Raw genomic sequence first — 14,373 nt, forward strand, 5'->3', positions numbered from 1 at the left:
CTATTGACTATAATAGGGTAGAGTGGTCCCTCTCTCGCATTTTTCCTGAGAAAGGGTTGATCTGATCTAACTTAGGTGCCTAATTCCAGAGAAGGGCTCACAGCTGTGAATTCTGAGAAGAGATAGACGCCTCCCTCTGGCCTAGAGTTAGGTGCCCCTCTCCTTGAGATTTCCTCCTAGCTAGCTTAGGCTGCTCCTTACTCCATATGCTGGCTTCTATGAATGCCATTCATAGGTGCCTAATTCTTCACATATGTTATATAGAGAGCCTAGGTGCCTAACTCAGGGTTACATCAACATGGCTACAACAACACTGCATAACTCAGCATTGTGAATTCTACTAAGAGTTACTTATTGGAAAACCCTGGTTTGGAGATTGTTCTAGAGCAGGGATCGGCAACATTTGGCACGTGGCTCGCCAGGGTAAGCACCCTGGCGTGCTGGGCCAGTTTGTTTACCTGCTGCGTCCGCAGGTTCGGTCGATTGCAGCTTCCACTGGCCGTGGTTCCCCATCCCAGGCCAATGGGGGCAGTGGGAAGCGGTGGCCAGCACATCCCTCAGCCCGCGCTGCTTCCCGCCGCCCCCGTTGGCCTGGAACAGCGAACCATGAACCTGAGGACGCGGCAAGTGTATGTGTTCAAAAGGGTTGAGCTGAAATTCCATCTCTGTTTTACTTTCCTTTCTTGCTTGGAGTCTTCTGTTTGCATATTGTTTAGTTTTATTCTGCATTGGATGGACTGCATTGGATTGGTTTAATGTCATGTTTCCCACCAATTTAATGTTCAGTCCTAGATGTCAGATTGAGTCAAAAGCTTTTTAAAGCCTATGAAGAGCCCAAATCTTTCTCCCTGTTTTTTGTCTTTTACTTACTTGTTAATCACATCTGTGGAAAATGAGAGAGATATCTGGACTATCTCTGTTTACCTGCATATATTATTCTATCTGACTACAGGGAGTTAAATCAAAAGGGGCTGTTAGGAAGAACAAGCAGGAAACAAGACAATGGACAGAGATAAGACACCTCTGGGTAAGTATCAGGGGGTAGCCGTGTTAGTCTGTATCTACAAAAACAACAAGGAGTCTGGTGGCACCTTAAAGACTAACAGATTTATTTGGGCATAAGCTTTCGTGAGTAAAAACCTCACTTCTTCGGATGCGAAGAAGTGAGGTTTTTACTCACGAAAGCTTATGCCCAAATAAATCTGTTAGTCTTTAAGGTGCCACCAGACTCCTTGTTGTCTCTGGGTAAGCAAATTCAAGGGAGTTAAGAGAACAATGGCTGGGCCACTAATTGGGAAGATGCTATTTCCAGCCACCAGTCAAAATTACCATAGCTGATTTGACAAGGCTGAAGGCCTAAGGTCAAAAGGAGACTAGACAGTTAACTCTCTAGAGAGGGAGGGGGAAGTTCAGCCATCAGGGAATTGTTTGCAGAGAGTAGAGGGACTGAGACACAGGCCTAGCAGGATGGGTCTGAGGCAGCTGGGCTTGACTAAGCTTGAGGGAAATTATAAACTTTAGGCAAGAGCCAGGTCTGTATGCCTTTGGTTGTTCTAATTCTCTTCTCTGGTTGCAATGTACCTTTGGGTGAATAAACAATGCATTTGTTTTGAAGAAACTGTTTTGAGTCACTTCAGTCTGCTGCTGGTCACAAGCCCAGAAGGTATCAAGTATCAGTTGCATCCGAAGAAGTGAGGTTTTTACCCACAAAAGCTTATGCCCAAATAAATCTGTTAGTCTTTAAGGTGCCACCAGAAGCCCAGAAGGATGTTTCTTCCAAGTACCAAATACAGCTAGGCCTGTCAAGATATCACAGGTGGTAAACAGGGGCTGCAACCAGACATAAGTCTAAAAGAGGTAAAATGGCGGAGTTCTACACAGACAGGGATGAAGGCAGTAAAAACTGTCACGTGAGAGGCACACTCAAGAGGTACTGGAAAGGCGTGTAAGGCACTGCTCTCCTTGTAACCATGATAGCACCTGTAGGGTAATAATGTGGCCTATAGTTCATTTCTCAAGGAAAAACATTTTGGCATGCCTGAACTATGTTGTGACTGGTCAGGTAATGCATTATTCTGTTGCTGAAGATACTACAGAATAGCTAGCCAACTGTTGCTGCTCAAACAGAGCCCTTTATATTTGTTTAGGTTGAGGGATCTCCGCTTTTGTATTCAGGTAGCTTGTCCATTGACCATATCTCAGGGAAGTGTCCAGACTGGATGGTTAGATTAATTAACTAACGAACCCGGAAAGGTTGAGGCAAATTGTTTTAATGTGTTTTCAGGTGTTTGATACCTTTGTATAGGTCCCAGAAGTGTTCTGTCCAGATTCTACTATTCTGAATAGATGGGTTTTTTTTTCTTTAGTTGGCTTAAATTTTTTCCAGATTTGCCAGAAGCATTTGGTGTCCATCATATCTTCAGTCTGCGTGAATTTTTCCGTCAGGTGCTCCAGTTTTTTTGCTGGAGCACTGATTTGTTGTACATCAGTGAGCTGTGGCAAGCTGTGCTTAGGTCAGTGACATGTACCTCTCTGTGTTTTAAGTTGGAGAGTTTCTCACTTTATTCCTGAGTATATGGCAGCTTCTGTGAAATCATTTTGCTTTCTGTTGGAGTGGCAGTCCTGTTTTGTGTGGTTAGGATTGTGTGGTTGTGTGATTAGGGATGCTGTGCTGGTCTGGTAAAGACTCAGAGAGAGTCTTTTGTGGCAATGTTAATGTCATTTGCTATTTGGCCAGAGTGTTTGTTTGATGTGCATTCATTAGGTTTTTGAAGTTTTCAGGGCGGTCTCATGTTTTTCTTTTGAATTTTGTCTCCAGATCTCTTTCCTGGGTTATCTATAGAGGGTTTATAGTAGGTGGTTGTCTGCTGTTATTAAGAAGGATTTGTTTAGATATAGGACCAGTTCACTGTGGTCTGGTAACACTCTCATGCACATACACATACTGTGACTGCCTCACCCACACCTTTGGAGAGCTCATTATACAGCTGCACAACCACAACCTTGTGCACATACCTGGAGAGTTTCTTGCACCTATACTCTTGTACATGCATGGCTGAGGCCTTCTCATGCCCACAAAAATACCCTTATGAGTATGCACAGTGAGTTCCTCACACACCCACTCTTGGGCCCATGCCTACTGAGCTCCTCACAAACATATATATATACACACACACACGCACACAATTCTGTGCACACTAAAAATGCATGAAACTTCCTTGTCCAGTGCACTGTTGTGTTGTGTGTCACCACAGCTGACAATAAGCAGTTCTCCAAGATCTAATTCCTATATCTTCAAATAAACAAAACTAGCAAGAACTGCAGTAGTGCCACCTGATAACTCTCAGTAATGCTATTCATTGTACAAATTCCCCTTCACATAAATAAATATACACTAATACACATACATATTACACATACACATACAAACACTGCACACATGCCTGCCACTCATACAAATACACAGAACTTCTGGACTATGAGCCAGTGCAGCACTCTCCGCTCATCCCTTAAAGAACCAGCAGGAAACTACAGATCCCAGATACTGACTTGCTGTTCCTTTCTCTGTTTCTTACTCTGCATTAGCCTCTTAGCTCTGGAGAGGGATGAGGCTCTGGTGATTCTCTGCTATGCAATGCTGGAGGGGATCTGCCTATCATCAGCCATTACCCAGGCTTGGAAGCGAATGGAGGCAAGAACCTTTGGATTTGGAGATTCGGTAAGAATCACTATTTAGCCTCTGTGGCAACACTCCCTAATCCCTCTTAGCAGTTCTTCCTGACTGTAGCATCTGGTACAGGAGTATATGTGAACTCCCCAAATAGCCAGTGCTCTGGCTCTGCTCTCTACAGTCCCTCCTGTTGGAAGAGGCTGGGGCTGGAGTGGCTAGATTATAAATTAGATGGACCAGACTCTGTGTGTAGGTCCCAAGAGCATGGGAGGCCTTTGAGACCAGCTCTCAGTCTCCCCATGCCCGCCCTCCCTCCCTGCTCAACTCAGTCCACAACAGCCCCTTCACCTTGCCATTTTCTTCCTCTCTAGGTGTGCGATAGTCTTGGAAGACACCACATGGATCTATGCCCTGACTGTGCCTTCTGCTCACTGAAGAGGGAGCAGTGCCATGGGGTGTCAGATCTGAGACGTGTTCACTGCAATGTTGGCACCTTCACTACCTACATCAACCCTGAGATCTCTGTCCAGTATCAGGCTGTGGGCAATAAGGTACAGACCCAGCTCCGCTTGTACCCAAGGCTCTGAGGCAGGTCCTGGATTAGGCATAACTGGGGCATTGCAGTAGGGACGCTTGCCTGTCTCTAATCCTCCCCTCTGTTTGCAGGTTGGTTCCCTGGAGGCAATGGGGTATTATGGGATGGAGGTGTATGGAGGGCTGCGTGCAGATTATTGGTGTGGCCGCCTGGCCACGCACGGCTGTGATGACCCCCGCGTGATCCTTTGGCTGCAAGTGGAATATGCTTTCTTCCAAGGAGGAGACTTCCCAAACAAAGTAAGTGCCGAACCCCACTGTCCCCTCATCCCTCCTCCTCGCCTCTATTTTCTCTCTAACATTTCACTGCTCTCTCCCCAGATCTGTGACTCAGATAGAGTTCAGCACCCTAATTACTGTGCATTCAAGAGTCACCAGTGCCTACAGCGCAGCCTCAGCAGCCAGAAGGTGAGGAGCAGCCCCACTCCCCAGGGATCTACCCAGCTCCCCACTGACCATTCACAGTCCAGAATGGCAGCCCTCCCAACTCCAGTTTCCCATCTCTTGGCTCTGTCCTGCCCCTTCCCTGCCCCAGGATTTTCCCCTCCTGCAGGACTTGAATTGGGGTGGGGTGTGTGTGGTGGTACTCTCCTAAGCTCCACCCACAAATCAAGCTTCACCCACTTGGGTTTCCAAAAAGAGATGCCACTTGTAGTAGACGGTGCAGATGTTCAAAACATGATCAGACATCCTCTGCTAGACTCTTCAGGCTTGACTCCTCAGTGGGATTTGGTTATACCTAGAACCAGGCACATACCATGTGCCTTGGACTCATGTGATAAAATTTAAATGTCCATCAAAAAGTTTTTCTAGTCTTTATGATTTTGAAGAAAAATCTGAATGTAATCAATGCAATGGTGCCAGTGGGGAGAAAGCAGCAGAGGAAAGTGCACCAACCACTAAGGTCAAAGAGAAATCCACCTGACCCCATGTCAAGGCTGAATTCCCACTCTGTCACTCTGAGTGCAGAAGGTAGGGGCCTGCAAGGATTTTAAAAATTAATACTGGCTGCTCCAGGCTTGTATTAAATTCCCAAAGTTACAGCTTTTCTCTGACCTTGGCTTGGTAAATGCTGCCACCACCCAAATGCAAAAAAAAAAACCCTTTGAACGCAGGAAGGAGCACTTGGGAATTCCTCCCTGTGGGGTACCCTTAAGCCCTTTCACACACACACCCCTGGGGGAAGAGCTGAGAAAGAAAACAAAGGAAATTAGCTGTGTCTACGAGCTAATAAAACAACATGTGCACAAACCTCTTAGGAGGTCCAATCCTGTTCTTTAAAAAGGTAATTTTTTATTAAAAACAAAAAGAAAGAAAATACATCTGGAACTTGGGGTTTTGCTAGATTTTAAAAGAGCAATTCCAAAAATCAAGCACCCAAAATAGCTTTATTGGGGGTTCAGCTTAAAGGTTACAAGCAAACAAAAGCATCTGGGGTTAGCACAGAGGAGATCCACAATCCAAAATAAAGAATAAACCTGATTGCATTTTTCTAAACATACCCTATCCAACAGATTCCTTCTAGGTATGGAAGATAATTTTTCATACCTGGTTCAAACCTTACACAGCATTCTTGCTTACAGCATTGCTGCTCTGTCATAGAATCATAGAATATTAGGGTTGGAAGAGATCTCAGGAGGTCATCTAGTCCAACCCCCTGCTCAAAGCAGGACTACCACCAACTAAATCATTCCAGCCAGGGCTTTGTCAAGCCAGGCCTTAAAAACCTCTAAGGAAGGAGATTCAACCACCTCCCTAGGTAACCCATTCCAGTGCTTCACCACCCTCCTAGTGAAAGTGTTTCCTAATATTCAACCTAGACCTCCCCCACTGCAACTTGAGACCATTGCTCCTTGTTCTGTCCCTGCAGCCCAGAGAACAACAGACAAAGGGAAAATTTCTTTCCCCATTTTAAAAAGTTCTAGCCTTCTCATTGGCTCTTTTGGTCAGGTGCCCACTTTTTTTCCTCTTTACCTGGGGGACTTTTTAACCTTTTAGAGGTAAAGCAAGTAAAGAACAGCTACCAAGAGGGATTTTACAGCTAACCGGCTGGCTGGGTGTCCATCAAAGGAAGCTATCCCACTACTTTATTTATCACACCCCATACCCACCACCCAGAGTCAACTAGACCTCTCCCCCCTCTCAGGCTCCACTCCTCCTCTAAGACCTTTGGCTTCACAGACTGGGGGCAGAAAAGTTGTGTATCTTCCAGGCACCATGCACTAGGAGCACAAACTCAAAGGTCACTCACAGTAGATTATGCAAAATTCCATAAATTGATCCTCCTCCTTCTTTCTTATTCACAGCTGTAATTAGATGTAAAACAGATACCTTGTCGCTCTAATATCCTGGGACTGACATTGCTAACAGATATACCTCACCCACCTTGTCTCTCAGATAACAGTGCTGACATTTTAAATCAGCATAATTGGACATGTGAGTTAGCACCCACTGAAATAAACGTGGCAGAGTTAAGCTTCTCAGAACCCTTGTTTCAAGCTGTCTGCAGATTCAGGCAGATGTCATGAGTTCATATTTTGAAGGTTTTCTTCACAACCATCAGGGCTAGAAACTTATGTCATAGATTTGTAGAGTTTAAGGCAGAAGGGACCATGACATCATCTAGTCTAACCTCATGTATATCTCAGGCCCTTAACCTTCAAAAAGTTATTTTTAATTAAATCTGAAATTATGGAGAACAAAATGAGAGAAAAAGAAATAAATCCTAGGTCACCAACCTAGTGCAGCCCAGCCACATTTTCCATCAGGGATTGCCAATCTGCCACCTTGACTGGTTCTCCTCACCCAGAGTCTCCACCCTGGGTGACCTAGGGACAGGGCCTTCTCTTCCCGACCCTCCATTGGTCAAGAGACAGGCTCTCATACTTGCAGGGCTCATGTTATGGGGAGACAGCTCCTTTCACTCCCAGGACTCCCTTGACTGGTGTTTGGGTCCCTTGACTCTAGGGTGGGTTGTCTATCTCTCTGTCTATCTGCTCAGGTGCTTCGTCATGGTTGCCGCAGGAACGAGACATACCAAGTGCTGAGTGAAGAGAAAGGCGAGGAGGAGGTGCTGCTCTGGAGCCAGAAATTCTTCAGCTTGACTGAGGGATGAGTGGAGGAGAGAGGACAGAGGGAGACCCCAGGGATGAAGGAAAAAGGGGGCATAGGGCACTGAATGGACCCTGTGGAGGCAGAGAGATGAGGAGAAACTTGATAGGACCTGAAGCAACTTTTCCCAACCTCTGTCTGTCTCTCTGTCCCCAGGGATAACGTCTGGTGCCCACCCTTGCTTTCATGCAAGTGCCACAGCCTCCTCTCTGCTCCATACAGCAGTGTGAATGACAGCACCCCAGAATTCACTGGGGAATCCCTGACCTTGGCATTTCATTTGACACCAACCCGGGCACTGTACAGTTTCAGCTGTCCCCCAGGTGCCTCTAAGGGTCAGCAGCTGGGAAAAGGGACTCCAGCAACAGGAGCGGCATCAGCCCTGGGGTGATTCACTTGGAGTCTCTGCCAGTTTCCAGGTTCCTGCCTGATGGCCCTTGCCCAAAGCCCACAATGTCTTTTACCCTCAGGCCTCCTGCCATGGACACAACCAGTGGGTTGTTTCCTATATATTATGTTTTGGTTTATAAAGAGCCTGTTCAGCCAACCTGCTTCACTTTCTCTGTTCTTTTATCTGCTGTTCTTTTGGAACCACGTGGATCCTCTCCCTAGTACTCTTTCATCCACACTAGCTTCGTCAGCAGTGTCTCTTGCACTGTCACTGGGTTCTCCTTGCACATTCACACATTCACCAGTGCCCCTCATTTAACTGCATGCAAAGGGCACTGGAGTCCTGAGCCTTCAGAATGGACTCCGAGCACAGTCTCCCCCACCCCAGTGCATGCACGGAAGTGCTCACCCAGGGTTTCACACATACAGTAGCTCACGCTCGCATCTTCTGCTAATACAATAATTTTATTCCTAATATTTTAAGGGTTTATTTGACTCGGTGTGTTCAACCCCATGTCCCCTCCCAAAAAATTCAGAGAATGCCATCACAAGTGAGTAAACCCAAATACCCTTGAGCCACATCCCAGACAAACCCCTCTGAAACTGGGGAGCAACCTCTATGCAGCCCCCCCAGAGATGCCCCCTCTGGAGCAATCAGCTCCTTCTTCATTGGGGTGGTAAAGGGTCTCCGTCCCTCCCCCCCCCAATTTGTATATTCCTCTTTGGAACTCTCAGTCCCTCTCTCTGAGTCATCCCCTCCCCATGTCTTCCCCAAGGTTCCCCGCCTCTTGGTGCTGGCACTCTTGCCCACCACTTGCTCCCTCCCCCTAGCTCAGCTCCCCCTCACCGGCAGGTGTGCACCTCCACAAGGTGGCGGCACTGCTTGCACTTGACTGAACAGCACCAGTGGAACTTGCAGCTGCATCTCTCCACCACCTCGGCCTGGGCTGTGCGGAAGCCTCGCCCGCAGCACAGGAGCTCGCAGCCATCCATGGCATGGGACGTCCGGTTGCACTGGCGTCCGGAGGTGCCAAAGACCCCACTGTGGGGATCCCGGTCACAGAAGTCTGGGCTGGCCACCAAGTAGACCAGGTCATGAGCTGTGTAGGGTTTGAAGCGGGAGCTCTTGGGCACCAGGAGCTTTTGGGAACCAACCCGCTTGGGGTGCACCTCTGTGGCCCCCTCAAATTTCTCTTTCAGGACATTGCCCACCTTGCGGAATGGGGGCATCACCTTCCAGCAGGTGCGGACCTCGCAGGAACCTGACACTCCATGACACTTGCACTCTACCTTCATGTGTGACAGGATGGCCTGGCAAGTAGAAAGCGTCTGTCAGCAGGAGGTGGAGGGCCTCATGCAGCCCACCTGAGGGTGCCAGTGAGAAGTGGATTTAAGCTTACAGTGGAACTTCTCCTTACCACCCAGGGGGTGCTGAACGTGGGGAGTGTGACACAGAGTGTCAGGGAAAGGGAGGCCTGGGGAAAAGGGGTCACTCTAAGGTGTGTGACAGGGAACAGAGAATGAATGGAGGCTGCTCACAGGAATATGAAATACAAGTAACTGATCCACTTATCAGCTGAAGGGATCCACTATGGGCGGAAAGGACCTGCCCAGAACTACAGCGATCCCTTTACAGAGGGATATGAGCAGGCCTTCTAAAAAATGAGAAAGGGATCCACTCTGAGGTTGTAGAAGAAGGGATCTACTCTGCCACAAAGGAAAGGAACAAGATCCACTGTGAGTCAGAGGGAGGGCCAGGGACCTACTCAGGAGGCAGTGGCTGGGGAAAGTGATCCATTCATTCAAAAGAGGTGAAGGGATGGGGAATTGCCTGAAGGCAGAGTGAGGGAAATGGATTCACTTTAAGAAAGAGGCAGAGGAAGGGGAATCCACTTCTAGACTGTAGGAGGGAAAGAAAGCTGCTCTGAGGGAGGTGTAGCTGAGGAATTGGGATCCACTTCAAGGCATATAAGGAACAGGCTCTGCTCTGGGGCAGAGCAATGATAGACTCTGAAGGAAAGGCAGGGAATTGGATCCAATCAGAAGGGAAGGGCTCTCCTCAAAGGTAATCAGTTTGTTGGTGCCACTCTAATCTGGACAAAAGGAGTGGGGGATGGGACAGTCTCTGGCCCCCAACGAGGCGCTCAGATATCTGGGTATGTTCCCCAGCACATGGTACCAACCTTACCTTCCTACCAGCCTCATTGTTGTGCAGGTTCATGAGTGCTCGGCTGGACGAGACACCACGGCTCCGCTCAGGGTTATCCACGAAGGCTTGAGAAAAGGCAATACCATAGGACAGGTTGTCAGAGCAGCCTGACCACTGGAATCCTGGGGAAGAGAGAGAGAGTCCATGAGGCAGAGAGGCTGCTCCAGGTGTGGAGGCAGATGTAGAGGTGTTCAGGCTTCCCAAACAGGGAAAAGAAGATCACTCTGTTCATATCTCCCTGGCCACACCCTCCCTATACTGTTCTCATCCCAAGGGCATGCAGTGGCGGCACTCTCCATCCCCATTTATTTTTCCACTCTCCTCTGCACCGTCCCCTTCCCAGGGATATGTAGCAAGCTTTGTTGTCTGCTCCTGTTCATCCTTCCAATTCTTCCCATGTCAATGAGGGGCTTCTTTCTCCAGCACCAACCACCTTCTGTTACCTTCTGGGCTGACTCCACGGATCTTGCGATCACATCCACACTTCTCCAGCTCCCCACGGCTGCAGGCCCGGGTCACAGCGAACGCCACTCCCGCTGATGAGATGGCATGAATGAAAGCAGATTCTCGTGTACCTGCAGAAGAGGCAGAAGCAGCCTTTGGAAGGAACAATTTCTTCAAGATTTGTCTAAGGAATTTCTCCTTCAGTTCATTTGTGGAGAGAGGAAACGTTGCAGTTTCATCTGCATTAGACACACAGAGGCAGCCTGAGACACGCAGGGGCTATGTGATAATGCTGTGTCACTCCCAGAAAGGAGATGTTCAAACAGAGATCACACTGGTAAATCATTAAAGGGAGTTTTGCTACATCCTCAGAGGTCTTGGATCCCACAGCAGGAAGAGGATAGCCCCTCGTGGTAGGGCACCAGGGAGATCCCACATGGCATGCACCGCGGCTCTGGGCTCCTCAGTCCCAGAGGTCTTATGTCCCCAACAGGGAGGGAAGGGGATGCAAGTCTCAGAGGGAATTTTTTTAGGGGGAGAACCAGAGAGCATGCAGTGAGTCTGAGCACAGGAACCATCCTGCAGCCCTGAGGGGGTCAGTGAGCCTGGAGAGTCACCCTCCAAGTGAATGGCTTGGAGCCTCCTTTCTCAGGACTAAAGCAAGGCAAATAACTAATTTTTTGGTTTGCTGGCAGTTCTGCAAAAAAAAAAAGCAGGGGGGGGTTAGCTCAAACTGAAACAGTAACATATTTTTGGAGAATCAAATTAGGGAAAAATCATTTTGGGTTAAACAAAACATTTTGTTTCATTTTTGGAAATTGTAAACGTTTTTTAAAAAGCAAAGAAAATGAAGGGCTTTATTCACAAACAGAAGGTGTAGGCGATGCCCCTCATGATAACATTTAGCTCAGCAGTTGGGGCACTTATCTGTGAGGGAGAGAAGGGAAGGCTCCCAGGTGCATGCTCAAGCTATTCTGGGGTAGAGCTGTCTTGAGATCTCCTACTAAAACTGTTCCACTGTGTATAAAATACTTAAATAGTCATTGGGCCACAGTGAGAATGACTCTCTAGCCCAGTGGTTAGGCCCCCCACCTGAGAAGTAGGACACCTGGCTTCCAGTCCCTGTGCTAATGATTTTTTTATTTGCAATTATATAATTTATATTTTAATAATTATTATAATTATCCACAGTATAACACCTTCAACAGGAAAGATTGAGCAAGCCCCACATCAGAATACCCTGGTGGTCAGGATACTTTTGTGGTAAAAAGGACAGCTGGGGTCAAGTCCCTGCTCCTGAGCAGGATTTTGAACCTGGGTCTTCCACATTCCAGGTGACTACTCTAACCATTGGGTGAAAAGGTTGCTGGGGAGGGGGAACATGTCCTCTTCCTGTTTTGTGAATGGTGCCTAAATCCCCTTGTAAAGCTAGCCCAAAATATTGAAACATTTTGTTTTCCTTTTTTGTTTCAACTGAAACAATTCACCAAAATCAATACAAACTCACTGTATCTTTCAGTTGACTTGAATCTACTTTCCAAACACAAGCACGCTCCCTTCGGGTTTGGTGAGCATTAGATTTAATAGTATGCATGACCATTAGGATGAATAGTCTAGGTGAGCATTAGGATCAGTGTCTAATTGACCACTAGAGTCAGGGTGAACATTAGGGGTAGACTTAGGGAGTGGTTTAGCTGGAGTACTAGTGTTAGTTATAGCATGTGTATATAGTCTAGTATTCTACTTACTATTAGAATTAAGATAAGCGTGGTAAGGTTTGGTTTGGGGCTAGGGTGAAGGTTTAAAAGTTAGGTTTAGTGTGAGCATTAGGATGGGGTTGGGACATGAGCCAAGTAGTTGGGCACTGATTGCAAATGTTCCATGCACTGCCTAGATCTGCCTAACTCTTGACCTCTGACCTTGTATGGCAACCTTGCCAAAGACCTGTAGCCCCTGAAGAGTGGAGCAATTCCATCGACGGTTGTGAAACTGGTGCTGACACTCCTCTATGGCCAGCTCTGCTCCATGCTTCACTGAGTCCATGGCTTCCACTTGCCGCTGGCAGATTCGCACCTGCTCCTCCGCCAGGCCCTTCAAGCCCTCACAGGCACTGGAATCTCGCAGAGTCCCTCGCAGGGAGGGCTGCTTTGCCAGGTACCTGCGCAGAGGGATAGAGAGAGTTAGACATGTTCAGAGATGGGCTATGGACACGCTAATAGCTCAAAGGGAAAAATCCCCCTTCATAGCCTCTTAGAAGAACCCATAGGGATACTCTCAGACTCCCTCTCCCCGTGTGATCAGACTTCCACCCACCCCAGGGGATCCCCCAGCCTCTCTTTGGGGTGCTGAGGTCTCCTACACCTCCCTTTTCCTGTGAGATCTGCCTATCGTCTCTTTTGTGGGGATTAGGGTCCCTCAACCTCCCTAGGGGACAGTTAGGTCAGGCAAGCTCCAGCTCACACCATACTTACAGCCAGGTCACAGCACGGATGTGCCGCACTGAAATCAGCACAACATACAGCTGGACAATCTCCATCTTCTCGCTGGAGAAATCTTAACTACAGCCCCTCTGCCTTAGCTGCACAAATGCCTTTCTCTCTTCCCCAGCGCCTGGTGCCAGAGAGTCACTCCCAGGGCAGTTCCAGTCCAGCACTGCGGAGAGCAAGTACCCCCACCCTCCACAACAACCGTGAGCTGTCTCTGGGTGCCTGTCAGCACGGGAACCCCAGGGGACAAAGAAATCTCCCAGGTTAGCACTGTAGGGGCATCTACAGCGCCACTGTCCTCTAGGGATTGCGAGACATCACTGGAGGGTCAGGAGCATGGGACAGGGGCTCCACAACAGCTCTCCCAAAAAGGTAGTTCACATGGTGAAGTTCAGCATGAACAGCAAGCAGCCCCTGTACCCACAATTCCACATGCAGATTCTTTAAGTCCACTCCTCGGATGAATGCTTTATACTCTTGCTCTCTCCCCGCTGCAAATCACGCTGCCCACAAGCCAGCAGGGGAACAGAGTGAGATCCTATTGGTAACTAATAGGCTCCTCTATGCAGTGAGGTCCCAGTAGCACCAGTCCGCTGTTGCATGGTGATTCAGTTCTCTGGCATCTTTTTCTACCACCAGTCCCTTTGGGAAGCGAGGGTGAGTCCCAGTGCTGGTTTCCAAGAGTGGTGCACAAGGAGACTTGGTGCTGGTCTGGGCCTCCTTCACCTACCAGCTGTCTTTCTTGGTGACTTTCTCTCGTCTGGCTCCTCCGGGCTAGAGATTCCTCTTTTCTGTCCTGCAACCCTCATGGCTACAGCAAACAGACACAACTCAGGCTGCTGCTTCTGGCTCTCTTAACTCTTTCCCTGGCAGCTCTCCCCCACCCCCAGCAGCCTGAGGTGAAGGGACAGCCCTGGAAATGCCAGGGGGGGGGGGAGTAATACCTCTCCCTGAGTGGGCTATTTGTGCAAACTGACATGGTCTAGGTTGGTAAATATGCCCCCCTCCAAAAAAACCCTGCACTGTGGAATCACTGAGGGATTAGGCAAATTTAACCCTTGTGTGCTGGGAGCAGGAACATCCTGAGAGAAAGTTTTTTCCCCTAAACAGGACTGGGAAACGCCCACCCTCCTGTAGGCTAAGGAAGGTTTAATTCCTCATGTAGTTAGTTACAACTGGCTATACCTCTGACTCTGGCTGAGGTCTCATGTCACACATATGAGAGAGTCTTTTAGTCACAGGCTTTACTGAAATTGCCCGCCATACAAACAGGGCTGGATAGTGCTCTGTACTATGGGTCCCTCTTGCAGCCCCCTGCCCCCCAACTCTCATGTCTCTGTCTCTCTGTTTCTTCTTCCCTCCTCCCAATCTTGGTTTCATCTGTTCCGAGACTGAACTCCCAGGCCAAAGACATGTTGGGATCTGCAGCTCCAGGGTGTAACCTCCAGCACGCCCCCAGTAAGCTGGTC

At 48.3% G+C, this 14,373-nt stretch overlaps 2 protein-coding genes across 3 annotated transcripts in view; one reads left to right on the forward strand and one right to left on the reverse strand.

The window, feature by feature from the left end:
• Positions 1-7,922, forward strand: part of ACRBP (acrosin binding protein) — a 59,171-nt gene extending 51,249 nt beyond the window's left edge. For both annotated transcript variants that reach the window (XM_054041987.1, XM_054041978.1), the window contains exons 5-9: positions 3,586-3,718; positions 4,042-4,221; positions 4,337-4,504; positions 4,586-4,672; positions 7,266-7,922. In XM_054041987.1, coding sequence (XP_053897962.1) covers positions 3,586-3,718; positions 4,042-4,221; positions 4,337-4,504; positions 4,586-4,672; positions 7,266-7,379 — 682 coding nt within the window. In that variant the 3' untranslated portion in view covers positions 7,380-7,922. The remainder of the gene's footprint in view (positions 1-3,585; positions 3,719-4,041; positions 4,222-4,336; positions 4,505-4,585; positions 4,673-7,265) is intronic.
• Positions 7,923-8,608: 686 nt separating this feature from the next.
• Positions 8,609-14,373, reverse strand: part of LOC128833742 (protein Wnt-4-like) — a 55,823-nt gene continuing 50,058 nt past the window's right edge. Inside the window, exons 3-6 of the mRNA XM_054021886.1 lie at positions 12,338-12,576; positions 10,418-10,549; positions 9,954-10,096; positions 8,609-9,076 (exon numbers count right to left, since the gene is read on the reverse strand). Coding sequence (XP_053877861.1) covers positions 8,609-9,076; positions 9,954-10,096; positions 10,418-10,549; positions 12,338-12,576 — 982 coding nt within the window. The remainder of the gene's footprint in view (positions 9,077-9,953; positions 10,097-10,417; positions 10,550-12,337; positions 12,577-14,373) is intronic.

Source organism: Malaclemys terrapin, chromosome 1 (genome assembly GCF_027887155.1).
Source record: "Malaclemys terrapin pileata isolate rMalTer1 chromosome 1, rMalTer1.hap1, whole genome shotgun sequence".
NCBI classification, from domain to species: domain Eukaryota; kingdom Metazoa; phylum Chordata; order Testudines; family Emydidae; genus Malaclemys; species Malaclemys terrapin.